Below are 18,477 nucleotides of genomic sequence, written 5' to 3' on the forward strand. Positions count from 1 at the left end.
CAGCAGAACATTCTGCGGCCCGACCCACACACAAACAAGATACCAATATGCAAGGACAGGAAGCCAAGGACACATACTGTTCCACTGAGCTCCCAAAGTAAATCTCATCCCCCTTCTTAAAGGGGGACTCCGGTGGGAAAAATTTTTTTTTCAAATCAACTGGTGTCAGAAAGTTAAACAGATTTGTAAATTACTTCTATTAAAAAATCTTAATCCATCCAGTATTTATTAGCTGCTTTATAAAACAATTTGTGAATTTCTTTTCTGTCTGACCACAGTGCTCTCTGCTGCCACCTCTGTCCGTGTCAGGAACTGTCCAGAGCAGGAGAGGTTTTCTATGGGGATTTGCTCCTATGCTGGACAGTTCCTGAGACAGACAGAGGTGTCAGCAGAGAGCAATGTGGTCAGACAGAAAAGAAATTCACAAATTTCTCTGTTTTATACAGCAGCTAATAAGTACTGGAAGGATTAAGATTTTTTTTAATAGAAGTAATTTACAAATCTGTTTTACTTTCTGGCACCAGTTGATTTGAAAACATTTGTTTTCTACTTGTTTCCACCGGAGTTCCCCTTTAAAGGAACATCTGCCCTGGTTCCACAGATACAACGATTGTATCAGAAATTCTGTCCCTTTTGAATTTCTTTTTTGTCTTGTCCACAGTGCTCTCTGCTGGCACCTCTGTCCATGTCAGGAACTGTCCAGAGCAGGAGAAAAGCCCCATAGCAAACCTCTCCTGCTCTGGACACTTCCTGACACGGACAGAGGTGTCAGCAGAGAGCACTGTGGACAAGACAAAAAAGAAAATAATTTCCTCTATAGGATACAGCTGCTAAAATGTACTGGAAGGGTACAGATTTTTTTATAGAAATAATTTACAAATCTGTTTAACTTTCTGGCACCAGTTCGTTAAAAAAAAAAAAAAAGTTTTCCACTGGAATTCCCCTTTAATGGAGTACATGCTCCTATTATATCTTTGTTGGTCAGCCTAATAGATCCCTACAGGGATGCTAGGAATTTCCTCCATTGGATTTATTGATTCTCCAACATTAATATTTTGATCCAGATATGCTGCTAATTAAAAATGCACCACATTAACACCCCCCCCCCCGACGTTTCGCCGGTCGTAACTGGCTTTATCAAAGGCTGAGGTGTGTGTGCTTTTAATCTAAAACAATAAGTGATTTTATTAGTACCGATGTTGGAATATTTCCGTGGCATCAAGTGTCTATAGCAGTGTTTCCCAACCAGGGTGCCTCCAGCTGTGGCAAAACTACAACTCCCAGCATGCCTGGACAGCCTTCAGTTGTAGTTTTGCCACAGCTGGAGGCACCCTGGTTGGGAAACACTGGCCTATAGCGATCGTACAAACAGATTCCAGATTACTGACATTGCTGAAGGGAGAGTAAACAAAATATGGCTGTGATAGAGCGGAGTGAGCATGCAGGGAAGAGGGGGACACAATGGAAAGCTGCGATATAAGGCCCCTTTCTCACTATAGAATTAACAGCTTTAAAGGGGAATTCCAGGAAAAATGTATAAATATATATATCTCAACTGGCTCCCGAAAGTTAAAACAGATTTGTAAATTACTTCTAATAAAAAAATCTTAATCCTTCCAGTACTTATGAGCTGATGAAGTTGAGTTGTTCTTTTCTGTCTAAGTGCTCTCTGATGACGTGTGTCTCGGGAACTGTCCAGAGTAGAAGCAAATTCCCATAGCAAACCTCTTCTACTCTGTGCAGTTCCCGAAACAAGCAGAGATGTCAGCAGAGAGCACTGTTGCCGGACAGAAAACAACAACTCAACTTCAGCAGCTGATAATTATTGAAAGGATTAAGATTTTGTAATAGAAGTCATTTACAAATCTATTTAACTTTCTGGAGCCAGTTGATATATAAAAAGTTTTTCCCTGGATAACCCCTTTAAAAACGGACATTAAGCGGCCGTTACAAAATCCCATTATAGTCTACTGGATTTTTTACATCTGGGATTTTTTTAAAATCAGTTTTAACCCATCATAGCCCGTTATTAATAACGGACGGGAGAAGGTAACGGGTGCAAGCACTATTTCTTCCATTCTTTCTCCTGTCACAAAATAACGTTTTCATATATCAACTGGCTCCAGAAAGTTAAACAGATTTGTAAATTAATTCTATTAAAAAAAAAAAAAATCTTAATTCTTTCAGTAATTATCAGCTGCTGAAGTTGAGTTGTTCTTTTGTGTCTGACCACAGTGCTCTCTGCTGACACCTCTGTCTGTCTCGGGAACTGTCCAGAGTTGAAGCAAATCCCCCATAGCAAACCTCTTCTACTCTGTGCAGTTCCTGAGACATGTAGAGATGTCAGCAGAGAGCACTGTTGCCAGGCAGAAAAGAATAACTCAACTTCAGCAGCGGATAATTAATGGAAGGATTAAGATTTCTTAATAGAAGTCATTTACAAATCTGTTTAACTTTCTGGAGCCAGTTGATTATATATATATATATATATACATACATACATACACACACACGTTTTTTCATGGAATACCCCTTTAATAACAGGCTATGACGGGTTAAAACAGTTCATGTAAAAATCCCATAGACTATAATGGGATTTCGTAATGGCCGTTTTTAAGGGTTTTGTTAACGGAACATTATAACGGATCTTTAAAATGGATAATTCTATAGTGTGAAAGGGGCCTAACAGGGACACAATGGAAAGCTGCGACAAAACATGATCAGCGATATTCGGGATCCGTGATAGCAGAGAGCAGCGTCTGATGAACAGATAAGAGATGTTGGAGAGATTCATCAATCTTGGTGCAAAGAAAAGAAATTGGAGCAGTTGTCCATCACAACCAATCAGATTGCGAATCAAGGCACAGACACGCGATTGGTTGCCACCGCATGGGATCCCCGTTTCTTTTGCACCCGTTTTGATAATTCTTCCCCTTCTCTCCCCTCCACATCGTTCCAGAAAAATACATAATAATAATGTCAGAAAGAATCAGTTGGAGAGAAACGAGAAATCACCTGGGAAATACTTACTGGCGGGGAACGCTCTGCGAAACGGGGCTCATCTACAACAAAGTAACACTTTTAAGGCATCCCCTAGCTTGGAGAGCAGAGGAAATTAAAAGCAACAAAGCAAAACATCACAAAATACATAAACGTATGAGGAGGATTAGGAAAACATGACTTACAATGTTACTCCCTATATACCAAGAGTTAGGAGCGAAACCATTGACCTGGTAGGAGATGAAATCCAAAGTCTCCATACCCTCACGCCTCTAAAAGGGAGACCCCCCCCCCCCTGCTGAGACCCCCACTAGTTGCTAGAATGTGACTGTTCTATGGAGTGGACTAGAACACGAGAGGTCACACTCAGTCTTGGTCTTGTTGTTTAAGGGGTTATCCAGGAAAAAAACTTTTTTATATTTATATATATATATATATATCAACTGGCTCCAGAAATTTAAACAGATTTGTAAATTACTTCTATTTAAAAAATCTTAATCCTTTCAGTACTTATGAGCTGCTGAAGTTGAGTTCATCTTTTCTGTCTAAGTGCTCTCTGATGACACCTGTCTCGGGAACTGTCCAGAGTAGAAGCAAATCCCCATAGCAAACCTCTTCTACTCTGTGCAGTTCCCGAGACAAGCAGAGATGTCAGCAGAGAGCACTGTTGGCAGACAGAAAAGAACAACTCAGCTTCAGCAGCTGATAATTATTGGAAGGATTAAGATTTTTTAATAGAAGTAATTTACAAATCTGTTTAACTTTCTACAGCCAGTTGTCATAAAAGTTGTCATTCGTGGAATACCCCTTTCAAGATATGATCCCCTGTTTTAGCAACCATTGGGGGTCACAGTGGTAAAATACATCAATCAAACATTTATTACCTGGAATCTTTCTTATTTTGCAACTTTCTAAGACACTTTTAGCTGTAAGTGTATGATAATAATTTTCTAAACTGAGGGTTAGTACCTTAATAACTCCTTAAAGGGGTACTCCGGAGGAAAACTTTTTTTTTTAATCAACTGGTTCCAGACAGTAAAACAGATTTGTAAATTACTTCTATAAAAAAATCTTTACCCTGCCAGTACTTTTTAGCAGCTGTATGCTGCAGAGGGAATTCTTTTCTTTTTGAATTTCTTTTTTGTCTTGTCCACAGTGCTCTCTGCTTACATCTCTGTCCGTATCAGGAACTGTCCAGAGCAGCATAGGGTTTGCTATGGGGATTTTCTCCTGCTCTGGACAGTTCCTGATACAGACAGAGGTATCAGCAGAGAGCACTGTGGACAAGACAAAAAAGAAATTCAAAAAGAAAAGAATTTCCTCTGTAGCATACAGCTGCTACTGGAAGGGTAAAGATTTTTTAATAGAAGTCATTTACAAACCTGTTTTACTTTCTGGCACCAGCTGAAAAAAAAAAAATTCCACCGGAGTACCCCTTTAAAAGTATCTTTTACTGCCCTCAGATACTGTACAGATGTTGGGAGAGCAGAGTCGCTGCGCTGCACAGTTCTCTCCTGCAGCTGGGATCAAGAAAAGATCACTACAACTGCAGGAGAAAACTTAAAGGGTTACTCTACCCCTAGACATCTTATCCCCTAGCCAAAGGATAAGGTATAAGATGTCTGATTGCGGGGGTCCCGAAGCTGGGACCACAGCGATCTCTGTGCAGCACCCCGCGTTCATTTAGAGAGTTGAGTTCAGGCGGTTGAGTTCACGCCTCCTCGATGCAAACCTATGGGAGGGGCGTGGCGGACGCCACGCCCCTCCCATAGGCTTGCATTGAGGGGGCATGGCTGTGACATCACGACCCCCACTCCAAGCGTTCGGAACAAACTGTTCTGAACACTGGGGTAGCGGAGTACCCCTTTAAAGGACAAAGCAACGTCATCTGAGGTCAGCTCTGGACAGCAAAATCAGTCTTCTTCCCCCTCTGGCAGCTGAGCTCATAGTCTCTTGATACTGCGTTACCGAGATTTAACTGCAGATACTCTGCTCCTTCCCTGACAAGCAGAAAGTTATTGCTATTGGCTGTCCTGCAGCGATCAGTATACAGAGACCTGGCTGTGGGGAGAGTTACTTAAGCATGTGAGTCCTCCAGCACCAGTGACAGAGTGTGTCTCCCCGTAATAGTTACTGTACATGTGTGTCCTCCAACACTCAGACCATTAGTCACAGAGCATGTGTGTCCTTCAGCACTAGTCACAGAGCATGCGTGTCCTTCAGCCCCCCGCCCATTAGGTGGAAGGAGAAAGTGACTGAGCATGTGTGTCCTTCAGCCCTCAGCCATTAGGTGGATGGGAACAGTGATTGAGCATGTGTGTCCTCCAACACTAGTAACTGTGCATGTGTGTCCTCTAGCACTCAGATTATTAGGTGGATGGGGAGAGCGACTGAGCATGAGTGTCCTCCCAAACTCAGTTTATTAGGTAGATAGGGACAGTGATCATTCCAGTACTTAGCTGCTGTATGCTCCACAGGAAGTTCTTTTCTTTCTTAATTTCTTTTCAGTCTGACCACAGTGCTCTCTGCTGACACCTCTGTCTGTCTGTCTGTCTCAGGAACTGTCCAGAGTAGGAGTAAAACCCCATAGCAAACCTCTCCTGCTCTTGGCAGTTCCTGACACGGACAGAGGTGTCAGCAGAGAGCACTGTGGTCAGACAGAAAAGAAATTCAGAACTTCCTCTGGAGTATACAGCAGCTGATAAGTACTGGAAGGATTAAGATTTTTAAATAGAAATAATTTGAAAATCTGTTTAACTTTCTGGCATCAGATGATTAAAAAAAAAAAAGTTTTTCCCCGGAGTACCCCTTTAAAGGGGCGTTCCATGTAACCTACATACTTAAGTGTACACACCTACCTGCATATGACATTATGATCATGTTTTTATCGTCATTCTTCCTATATGACTGGGGACACAAGACAAGCCGACCTTCTGCAAATTGCCCCATACCCCAGGCGGACAAAAGTCACCCCCCCCCCCCCAAAACTGCGGTTATTTTACCATTGATCTATAATAGGACGTGTCTTATCCTACATATAGGAAATCTGAGCAATGCTCAAGACCAGGAAGACGAGTGAGAATTATTCCACCTTAACAGCTCACACGTCTACAGCTAGTTTAAGGCGGAATTTCTCTTAAAAAGGCGAAAGATGATATTTCCTTATGCAGATTGTATCTACACATTCAAGTATATAGCAAATGCATATGTAATTGTAAATGTAACCCACCTTTACGGTATCAAATGGGTGTCCAACTAATACACCGGCAGCACCTTAAAAAATAAAATAAAAAAAAAAGTAAAAATTAATACATAATTAATAATAATAAAAGTAGCTTTACACAGATATAAACAGTGGATGATGCCTCTTGGGTGGCGTTTGCCTCCAGCTGTTACAAAACTACAATTCCCAGCATGCCTGGACAGCTCTGGACAGTTCCTGACATGTACAGAGGTGGCAGCAGAGAGCACTCATTCTCCTGATTGGTGGGGAGAGGGGGTTCTGAACTGAGACCCCAACCAATCAAAACTTTTGACATGTCAAACATGTCAACGGCTAAGTCGCTTGGCTCCTGCCCTCAGTGCTACATACGCCTCTAATGCATGAATCCAAAAATGTCAAAAAAAAAAAAAACAAAAAAAAAAAACTCTCAACGTGTTTCACCCCCCAATAATAAGCCTTGGATTCATCAGGGGGCCACTAATTCTCCATTCACTAAAAACACCAATGGTTTCAGTGTGCCTCTAGCTGTTGCAAAACTACAACTCCCAGCATGCCTGGGCAGTTCCTGACATGGACAGAGGTGGCAGCAGAGAGCACTCATTCTCCTGATTAGTGGGGAGAGGGGGTTCTGAACTGAGACCCCAATCGATCAACACTTTTGACATGTCAAACATTTTTGAAATGACAGGGACACTTTTAGAACCAGACCTCACGATGAAAAAAAATGTTTAACAATCAACTAGTCAGACTGCGCAGGAAGCACGTCATGTCCAAACCATGCAAAAAAAAAAAAAAAAAAAGTGGGTGGAGGGGCCTAAGTTGCTTGGCTCCTGCCCTCAGTGCTACATACGCCTCTAATGCATGTATCCAAATGAATGAAAAAAAAAAGTCTCAACGTGTTTCCCCCCCCCCAATAATAAGCCTAGGATTCATCAGGGGGTCGCTAATTCTGCATTCACTGCAAACACCAATGGTTTCATATAGACCAGTGTTTCCCCAACCATTGTGCCTCTTGCTTATGCAAAACTACAACTCCCAGCATGCCCGGACAGCCGTTGGCTGTCCGGGCATGCTGGGAGTTGTAGTTTTGCAACAACTGGAGGCACACAGGTTGGCAAACAGGTTGCAGAAAGTTGATAAATTAAATCAGGATGTGTTGCTTTCTTGTTGTCGTCCACAGCGATACATTCGCCCCCAGTGCTAGTTACATTGTAATCCGTAGTCATGGTCATTCCACCGCACGCTCCTCCTCGCAGAGAAAGTTCACAAGGTTTACCCCTATACAGATAACTTTCTTATCTTCTGCCCAAGGTTCATAAACAGCAAATTCTACTTAGGCCAGGTTTCTAGGCTACATGGAGAATTAAAAAACACTGGATCCTCCTGCTATAGAAATGACATATTGGTTGGACAAAAGAGGTCTCATGAAAATGTATTGTTCTATATCAGTGGTCTCCAAGCTGTGGCCCTCCAGCTGTTGCAAAATTACAAATACCAGCATGCCCAGTCAGCACTACTGTCCATGTGTGTCTCCCAGTACTCAGCCCATTAGGTGGATGGAGAGACAGTAACTGAGCATGTGTGTCCTACAGCGCTAGTTACGGAGTTTGTCTCCCAGCACTAGTTGTACATTTGTATCGTCCAACACTCAACCCGTTAGGTGGATGGAAAGAGTGACTGAGCATGTGTGTCTTCCAGTGCTTAGCTTATTAGGTGAATGGGGCACTAACTGAGCATGTGTGTCCTCCAGCACAAGTGACTGAGCACGTGTCTCCTCCAGCGCTAATGACTGAGCATGTGTGTCCTCCAGCACTGGTGACTAAGCATGTGTGTCCTCCAGCACTAGTGACTGAGCATGTGTGTCCTCCAGCACTAGTGACTGAGCATGTGTGTCCTCCAGCGCTAATGACTGAGCATGTATGTCCTCCAGCACTAGTGACTGAGCATGTGTGTCCTCCAGCACTAGTGACTGAGCATGTGTGTCCTCCAGCACTATTGGCTGAACAGTGTGTCCCCCAGTACTTAGCTTATTAGGTGGATGGGGCAGTGACTGAGCATGTGTGTCCTCCACACCTAAGAAGACATCTAAAGTATGATCAGGAACCTGCAGCCTTGGATCATCCGGTATTAGCCTCTCTAGTCCAGTGGAAAGACAATTCAAGCAAAACAAATTTCAAGCTTTTTCTTGGGGCTGGTCCAACAAAGTAGGAATTTGGACACAGTGTCCAAAAAGGTTTTATTAGCACCTTCCCTGAGGAAGGGTCCTGTTCGGACCAGAAACGCGTTGTTTTTAGTGCTAATAAAACATTTTTGGATATTAATTGTGTCCAAATTCCTACTTTGTTGGACCAGCACTAAGAAAAAGCTCGAAATTTGTTTTGCTTGAATTGTTCATTTTTAACTAGGCCCCGGCAAAATGAAAGAAGCGATCTGATTGGTTGCTATCGCAACTGGGCACCTTTTCCTTTGCACAGATTTTAATAGCATTTAATACAACCAGTCATCCATGGTCTTGGCCACCGTTCATCTATTGTCTTTGGACAATGAGAAAACATGAAAGGACACATGAGCCTTTTCCCTCCTTCTGTTGGAGGAGACAATATTAGTTGCTTACAATCCGCACGTCTAGGACACGTGTAACAATCACTGCCGGTTTACATGAACAACCTGACCAAAGCGAAGGACAATGTGGACGAGACACTAAAGATAAGAGAGCAAAGTTTAACCCTAATGTAAATTCCAGATTCCGGATAAGATAGGTCACTTACAATGCCCTATATACAGGCAGATCCCTGAGCCGGAGACAACTGGTCCTAATGGAAGCCCCACAACCCAAGAGGGCAATCTACATAATGGAGATGGACAACAAAACCAAAAGTCCCAATGAATTGGGCAAGAATGCCTAGAAGTTCCAATGATTCCATTTACCCATTGTAGATTATGGAAGCCTACAGACATTGAGTCATCAAGTTCTAGCTGACGTTGGCATGAACAAGTGGGCACCCAATGATCTAGAACAGTGGTCTCCAAACCACGGACAGATCCATCAGCTGTTTGCCCATGATGGGAGTTGTAGTTCAGCAACATCCAGAGGTGATCTCCACACTGTGGACCTCTAGATATTGCAAAACTACAACTCCCAGCATGCCCGGACAGCCAATTGTAGACCTCTAGATGTTGCAAAACTACAAATCCCAGCATGCTTGGCTGTCAGGGCATGCTAGGAGTTGCAGCTTTGGAAGATCTGGAGGTGGTTTCCAAACCCTGACCCTCCAGATGTTGCAAAACTACAACTCCCAGCATTCCCAGACAGCCAAGCATGCTGGGAGTTGTAGTTTTGGAAAATCTGGAGATGGTCTCTATACTGTGGACCTCAAGATATTGCAAAACTACAACTCCCAGCATGCCCAGACAGCCAAATGTAGAACTCTAGATGGTGCAAAACTACAACTCCCAGCATGCCCTGACAGCCAACGGCCGTCACGGCATGCTAGGAGTTGCAGCTTTGCAAGATCTGAAGGTGGTTTCCAAACCCTGGCCCTCCTGACATTGGCTGTCTGGGCATGCTGGGAGTTGTAGTTTTGCAATATCTAGAGGTCCACAGTATAGAGACCATCTCCAAATGTTACAAAACTACAACTGCCAACATGCCCGGACAGCCAACTCTCCCAGCATGCACAGACAGACGTTGGCAGTCCGGGCATGCTAGGAGTTGCAGCTTTGCAAAATCTGGTGGTGGTCTCCAAACTGCGGCCCTCCAGATGTTGCAAAACTACAACTCCCAGCATTCCCAGACAGTCAAGCATGCTGGGAGTAGTAGTTTTGCAACACCTGGAGTTGGTCTCTACACTGTGGACCTCTATATATTGCAAAACTACAACTCCCGACATGCCCGGACAGCCAAATGTAAACCTCCAGATGTTGCAAAACTACAACTCCCAGCATGCCCAGACAGCCAACGGCTGCCAGGGCATGCTAGGAGTTGCAGCTTTGCAAGATCTGAAGGTGGTCTCCAAACCCTGGCTCTCCAGATGTTGCAAAACTACAACTCCCAGCATGGCCAGACAGCCGTTGGCTGTCTGGACATGCTGGGAGTTGTAGTTTTGTAAAATTTGGAGATGGTCTCTATACTGTGGACCTCTAGATATTGCAAAACTACAACTCCCAGCATGCAGGGACAGACATTGGCAGTCCGGGCATGCTAGAAGTTGCAGCTTTGCAGGATCTAGAGGTGGTCTCCAAACTACGGCCCTCCAGATGTTGCAAAACTACAACTCCCAGCATGCCCAGACAGCCATTGGCTGTCTGGGCATGCTGGAAGTTGTAGTTTTGCAACATGAAAAGACAAACCGGGACCCATCCGCCGTCCCCCCAGGACCATAATGGTGAAGTCTGGATCTTCGTGTAGGAGACATTTTAGCTCATGTTGCCATTAATATTAAACACAGAATCAAATGTGTGAAGTGAAAACGTTGTAATGGATCCGGCTGAATCGGAGCTGCTATTTTTACACCGTGAAACCTTGCAAATGGAAAAGAAAGTCACGACTGCCAGACAGCACCGCAGTGTGTCAGCGACCTTAACTGTTTGTGCGCTGGAGCGGGTGATACTGTAACATACCGTGGGTGAAAGACAATAGTACAAATGCCCCCAAAATAGGACCCTACTGTAATCTGTAACCTGGACCGCACAGATATTCCCTTATTCTCTACACGGAGGACGGTATTATAGTCATGTTGGGGGTTGTAGTGCTTTACGTACGAGTATAGTAAAGTAGTTTTATGGTCGTATAACTAGGTTTACGATTGTAGTTTTCTATGTATAGAGTATGATAGAATTGTATTCTGGTCACATCCAGTGGTCAGGTCCTGTTGGGGGTTGTAGTTTTCTTCGTATGGAGAGATATAGAACCCTACAACCCTCACAATGGGGGGACATTTATACGGTAGAATAGATTTTACCCCGGTTTGCTTAACTATAGAAACCAGCGGGCTGCTGAGATTGGTTTAAAGGGGTACTCCAGTGAGAATTTTTTTTTTTTTTTTTTTTAATTAACTGGTGCCAGAAAGTTAAACAGATTTGTAAATTACTTAACAATCTTAATCCTTCCAGTACTTATCAGCTGCTGTATGCCCCACAGGAAGTTCTTTTCTGTTTGAATTTCTTTTCTGTCTGTCCACAGTGCTCTCTGCTGAGACCTCTGTCCATTTTAGGAACTGTCCAGAACAGGTACAATTCCCCATAGCTATCCTGCTCCGGACAGTTCCTGACATGGACAGAGGTGTCAGCAGAGAGCACTCTGGACCAGACAGAAAAGAATTCCAGAAAGAAATACAACTTCTTGTGGAGAGTACAGGAGCTGATAAGTACTGGAAGGATTAAGATTTTTTTTAATAGAAGTAATTTACAAATCTGTTTAACTTTGTGGCACCAGTTGATTTAAAAAAAATAAATAAATAATAATAAAATGTTTTCCACTGGAGTACCCCTTTAAGCTTTGTGCGCTGGCATAGACACTTTTGTACGTAACCTATTAGATGGTGTAGATTTGCGCAAAGAAAGTAGGCTTTGTTAAAAAAAAAATATATATATATAAAAAAAATAATTGAATTTGCGCAAATAATAACTACAGCTCCACTGCATATAGTGGGGTACGGTGCACCAAACAGTGGAATACTTTGAAAGATGTTCTACCGAAAGTTGATCAAAAAAATTCCACAAAAAATGCAATTGCGCAAAATTTACAGGGACATTTAGAACATTAAAGTGGTGTAAAGCCAATGAGAAATGTCCCCAATGACCATAATACAATTCTATTACTCTCTATACAAAGAAGACTACAACCACCAACATGACCCGACCCTGTAGAGTATAATGACATAATACATTGCCATTATACTCTGTACATAGAATTGTATTATGGTCATCTTGGGGGTTGTAGTGTTCTATGTATGGAGAGTAATAGAATTGTATTATGGTCATGTTGGGGGTTGTAGTGTTCTATGTATGGAGTGTAATAGAATTGTATTATGGTCATCTTGGGGGTTGTAGTGTTCTATGTATGGAGAGTAATAGCATTGTATTATGGTCATGTTGGGGGTTGTAGTGTTCTATGTATGGAGAGTAATAGAATTGTATTATGGTCATGTTGGGGGTTGTAGTGTTCTATGTATGGAGTGTAATAGAATTGTATTATGGTCATCTTGGGGGTTGTAGTGTTCTATGTATGGAGAGTAATAGCATTGTATTATGGTCATGTTGGGGGTTGTAGTGTTCTATGTATGGAGAGTAATAGAATTGTATTGTGGTCATGTTGGGGGTTGTAGTGTTCTATGTATGGAGAGTAATAGCATTGTATTATGGTCATGTTGGGGGTTGTAGTGTTCTATGTATGGAGAGTAATAGAATTGTATTGTGGTCATGTTGGGGGTTGTAGTGTTCTATGTATGGAGAGTAATAGCATTGTATTATGGTCATGTTGGGGGTTGTAGTGTTCTATGTATGGAGAGTAATAGAATTGTATTATGGTCATCTTGGGGGTTGTAGTGTTCTATGTATGGAGAGTAATAGAATTGTATTATGGTCATGTTGGGGGTTGTAGTGTTCTATGTATGGAGAGTAATAGAATTGTATTATGGTCATGTTGGGGGTTGTAGTGTTCTATGTATGGAGAGTAATAGAATTGTATTGTGGTCATGTTGGGGGTTGTAGTGTTCTATGTATGGAGAGTAATAGAATTGTATTGTGGTCATGTTGGGGGTTGTAGTGTTCTATGTATGGAGAGTAATAGAATTGTATTATGGTCATGTTGGGGGTTGTAGTGTTCTATGTATGGAGAGTAATAGAATTGTATTATGGTCATGTTGGGGGTTGTAGTGTTCTATGTATGGAGAGTAATAGAATTGTATTATGGTCATGTTGGGGGTTGTAATGTTCTATGTACAGAGTATAACAGAACTGTTTATGGTCAAGCTTTGTGCAGGTCATGTTGGGGTTTGTAGTGTTCTTTGTATGGCGAGTAATAGAATTGAATTATGGTCATGTTGGGGGTTGTAGTGCTCTTTGTATAAAAAATTTAAGTGTACTATGGTCATGTTGGGGGTTGTAGTATTCTATTATACTCTTTGCACAGAATTCTACAGACCCCAACATGACCCAACCACTGGACATGAGGATAGTGGAATTATGTTATACTTTATACACAGAACACTACAACCCCCAACATGACCATTATTATTATTATAATTATAGTCTATGCACAGAACACTACAACCCCCAACATGACCATTATTATTATTTTTATTATAAATATAATTATAGTCTATGCACAGAACACTACAACCCCCAACATGACCATTATTATTATTTTTATTATAAATATAATTATAGTCTATGCACAGAACACTACAACCCCCAACCACATTGAGAACTATAAATGTCAACATGACAACCACTGGAAATGACCGTATAATAGAATTGCATTATGGTCTTGTCCAGTGGTCGGTCATATTAGGGGTTGTAGTGTTCTCTATATAGAGTATATTAGTATCAACACTACAACCCCTAATATGAACAGACTTCTGGACAAGACCAAATCTGATTCTCTCCCACACTATACATAGAATATCCCCTATAGCAATGGTGGCCGGACTAATCCTTACCAAGGACACGTGGATTATCTGTGTTTCTCTACCGTGCAGTGAATGTATTCCTGACCTATGGCGTCCATATGTTCTGTAACGTGAAATGTAATATTGCTTCTTAATGAAATTACATTCTGCCCAAGCACGATAGAGAATTCCAAGAAAGTAAAAGGCGTGCAGAGACACCGCGCCATGACCTGAAATACACTTGTAGCTGAGCCGGCGGTGTGTATTCCGTGTCAGCTGAGATCAGCTCCAGAGATGGCCATTGGTCTCTTTGGGGGTGTGAGCGAAACGTAAGTCTCAGGGATCACCTCCATATTCATCTCAGGGCTGAGCGTAAACAAACCAGTCCTGCAGGTCACCAGCGACGGGAAAACAAGATGACTACTCTAATGTTAATGGAGAATTAAAATGATGGCCCCGGGGCGATGCCGAATTACAATGAAGACCTCCAACCACACTCAGCTGGAATGCAGGAGATCAGCTGAAAAACATCACAGGATCCTGTATTTCATCACAGCAGAATGCAGATCTACTGCTGAGATCACGAGGGCCCAATTTTCTGGAAAACATTTTTTTTTTAATCAACTGGTACCAGAAAGTTAAAGGGGTTATCCAGGAAAAAAGTTTATATATATATATATATATATATATATATATAAAGAATCACCTGGCTGCAGAAAGTTAAACAGATTTGTAAATTACTCCTATTAAAAAAATCTTAATCCTTTCAGTACTTATGAGCTGCTGAAGTCGAGTTGTTCTTTTCTGTCTAAGTGCTCTCTGATGACGTGTGTCTCGGGAACTGTCCACAGTAGAAGCAAATCCCCATAACAAATCTCTTCTACTCTGTGCAGTTCCTGAGACAAGCAGAGATGTCAGCAGAGAGCACTGTTGGCAGACAGAAAATAACAACTCAACTTCAGCAGCTGCTAATTATTGAAAGGATTAAGATTTTTTTAATAAAAGCAAGTTACAAATCTGTTTAACTTTCTGGAGCCAGTTGAGAGATTTCCTGGAATACCCCATTAAACATATTTTTAAATTACTTCTATTAAAAAAAATCTTAATCCTTCCAGTACTTATCAGCTGCTGTATGCTCCAGAGGAAGTTCTTTTCTTTCTGAATTTCCTTTCTGTCTGACCACAATGCTCTCTGCTGACACCTCTGTCTATTTAAAGGGGTACTCCGGTGGAAAACTCTTTTTTTTTCTTTTTTTTTCTTTTTTTTTTTAAATCAACTGGTGCTAGAAAGTTAAATAGATTTGTAAATTACTTCTATTAAAAAATCTTAATCCTTCCAGTACTTACTAGCTGCTAAATACTACAGAGGAAATTCTTTTCTTTTTGGAACACAGAGTTCTCTGCTGACATCACAAGCACAGTGCTCTCTGCTGACATCTCTGTCCATTTTAGGAACTGTCCAGAGTAGGAGAAAATCCCCATAGCAAACATATGCTGCTCTGGACAGTTCCTAAAATGGACAGCGGTATCAGCAGAGAGCACTGTGCTCGTGATGTCAGCAGAGAGCACTGTGTTCCAAAAAGAAAATAATTTCCTCTGTAGTATTCAGCAGCTAATAAGTACTGGAAGGATTAAAAAAAAAATCAATAGAAGTAATTTACAAATCTGTTTAACTTTCAGGAACCAGTTGATGGAATATCCCTTTAAAGCTCCTAGGATAATCCTAAAAAAAAAAAAACACACACACAATAGGTGACAACTGCCCTCCACAAGTGTTAGGGTCAGTCACTGGGTCTTGTCTAATTTGGTCTTATTGACTCCCCCATCCCCCTCCTTTAGGCAAACACACCTCTGCTACATGCTGTTCACTCGTTTAGCTTCTCTAGAATTTATCCTGTTTCCTCCTAAACCCAAAATAGATGGCTTCCCCTGAAAGTGGCCCAAGCCTGGATGTGTCCAGAGGAACAGAGGAATTCAATCTGCAAGTTTAAATTTTTTACTCAACCCCTAAGGAAGAATTTCTGTGTAGAATTCTGCCGGAATATTCAGCTGGAAATTCTTATATTATTGCAGAATTCCCTCATAATTTCAGCTGGAAATTCTTATATTATTGCGGAATTCCCTCATAATTTCAGCTGGAAATTCTTATATTATTGCGGAATTCCCTCATAATTCTGCAGAATTTCTGCGTAAAAGCAGACATTTTGCTGTGTGAACAAAGCCTTAGGCTGCATTCACACCGCATTTTTGCAGTACAGTTCCCGTATACATTTTTAATGTGAAAACCGTACGGAACCGTATTGAAAACCGTACACCAAAAGATGCATCAGGTTTTGTCAGTTTTTTTCCGTACCCAAAACCGCTGTCTACCACGTTTTTTGGTCCGGGTGAAAAACCGTATTAAACCATATACGTTTCTTTTTTTAACATGGGAGTCAATGGGAACCGTACAGAACTGTATGTGCGTACGGTTCCATCCGGTTTGCACCATACGGTTTTTGACTTTGCTCAGTTTTTTTTTTCTTGGAATTTCAATCAAACAAGTGAAACTTTATTCAAAATGGAGTGAAAAGTTTAAAACGTATAAGTTTTTTTCTTAAAAAACGGATGCAATCGGACATCATTTTTCAAACCGTATACTGTTTTTTAACTGTATACGGGTTGAAATTTGTACACACGTTTTGATACAGTTTAGTCCGGTTTTGGGGAATCAGTTTTTCATCAAAAACCTGATACGGGAACCGTATAGCAAAAACGTGGTGTGAACGCAGCCATACTCAACCCCGAAGGCGGAATTTCCGTGTGGAATTCTGCCGGAATTTTCAGCTGGAAATTCTTTTGGTCAGTCTTATATTATTGCGGAATTTCATCATAATTCTGCAATTCCGTTCAACAGAATTTTCTGCGTAAAAGCGGACATTTTGCCGTGTGGACATAGCCTTACCGGGCACAAAACAAAAGGTACGGGGACAATGCCTGGCCAAGCATTTCTCCTGTAGGACAATAGAAGTAGATTGTGAGTTTTTCTAGGACGCCTGGAGAAATTTGTTCCTACCATAAGACGTCTTGGCTCCGTTTTTAGACAATCTGGTCAATTGCTCTTCCCAACACCTCCCCCACCTGCCCCTGACTACGTGAGGGCTTCCAAACATTCGGAGATCTGACGTAGTCTGCCCATTAAATGCTTGTATGACCTGTTTCGTTTTTCACTAATGTTTAGGTTGAGAACACTTGGACACAAACCGCCTGAAGCACAATCCGCCCCTTTTGGGTTTACCTGCTAAATGAATGCGGACACTGTTACCAGCCCCCGGCCATCACGTTCATTCCTAAGTGGTGGTCTACAGCAAATTGAAGACTACTTAGAGCAGTGTTTTCCAACCAGTGTGCCTCCAGCTGTTGCAAAACTACAACTCCCAGCATGCCCGGACAGCCTTCGGCTGTCCGGGCATGCTGGGAGTTGTAGTTTTGCAACAGCTGGAGGCACACACTGGTTGGGAAACACTGCCCTAGGGTTTGCAGAAGGTTAAAGGGGTATTCCAGGAAAAAAAACTTTTTTTTATATATATATATATCAACCGGCTCCAGAAAGTTAAACAGATTTGTAAATTACTTCTATAAAAAAAAATCTTAATCCTTTCAGTACTTATGAGCTTCTGAAGTTAATGTTGTTCTTTTCTGTCTAAATCCTCTCTGATGACACCTGTCTCAGGAAACACCCAGTTTAGAAGCAAATCCCCATAGCAAACCTCTTCTAAACTGGGCGTTTCCCGAGACAGGTGTCATCAGAGAGGATTTAGACAGAAAAGAACAACCTTAACTTCAGAAGCTCATAAGTACTGAAAGGATTAAGATTTTTTTTATAGAAGTAATTTACAAATCTGTTTAACTTTCTGGAGTCAGTTGATATATATATATATATATATATATATATATATATATATATATATATAAAAGTTTTTTTCCTGGAATACCCCTTTAACCTTCTGCAAACCCTAGGGCAGTGTTTCCCAACTAGTGTGCCTCCAGCTGTTTACAGTGTGCCTCCAGTAATTTACAAATCTGTTTAACTTTCTGGAGCCAGTTGAGATATATATATAAAAAAGTTTTTTTTCCTGGAATACCCCTTTAATAAATCCCAGACAAACCCCCTACAATTCCCAGAATGCCTTGACAGCCGACGGCGGGTCACGGGGGGTCTGACTGCTGGAACCCCCCTGCCCATGCACTGATTACTGTCGACCATGGCATGCAGTGGTGATCAACATGCCCCCTCTATGTATCTCTATGGGAAAGTTAAAGGGGTACTCCGGTGGAAACATTTTTCTTTTTTTTTTTTAAATCAACTGGTGCCAGAAAGTTTAACAGATTTGTAAATGACTTCAATTAAAAAAATCTTTACCCTTCCAGTACTTTTTTGCAGCTGTATGCTACAGAGGAATTTCTTTTTTTTGTTTTTGTCTTGTCCACAGTGCTCTCTGCTGACATCTGATGCCCATATCAAGAACTATCCAGAGCAGGAGAAAATCCCCATTGCAAACCTATGCTGCTCTGGACAGTTCCTGACACGGACAGAGGTGTCAGCAGAGAGCACTGTGGACAAGACAAAAAAGAAAAAAAGAAAAAAGAAAAGAATTTCCTCTGT

The 18,477-nt window shown here is 41.7% G+C and overlaps 1 protein-coding gene across 3 annotated transcripts in view; it reads right to left on the reverse strand.

Annotated features, from left to right (window-relative positions):
* The window catches only part of SLC25A29 (solute carrier family 25 member 29), a 34,319-nt gene that overhangs the window by 8,428 nt on the left and 7,414 nt on the right, over nucleotides 1-18,477 (reverse strand). Inside the window, exons 2-3 of one of the 3 annotated variants that reach the window (XM_056545443.1) lie at nucleotides 6,230-6,273; nucleotides 3,031-3,062 (exon numbers count right to left, since the gene is read on the reverse strand). Coding sequence is in view for 1 of the 3 variants with exons in the window: in XM_056545441.1 (XP_056401416.1) it covers nucleotides 6,230-6,273 (44 nt within the window). In the remaining 2 variants the exon portion in view is untranslated. Of the gene's footprint in view, nucleotides 1-3,015; nucleotides 3,063-6,229; nucleotides 6,274-18,477 lie in introns of all 3 variants that reach the window. The other 2 variants (XM_056545442.1, XM_056545441.1) reach the window with 2 other exon arrangements.

This window comes from Hyla sarda, chromosome 11, assembly GCF_029499605.1.
Source record: "Hyla sarda isolate aHylSar1 chromosome 11, aHylSar1.hap1, whole genome shotgun sequence".
Classification (NCBI taxonomy): domain Eukaryota; kingdom Metazoa; phylum Chordata; class Amphibia; order Anura; family Hylidae; genus Hyla; species Hyla sarda.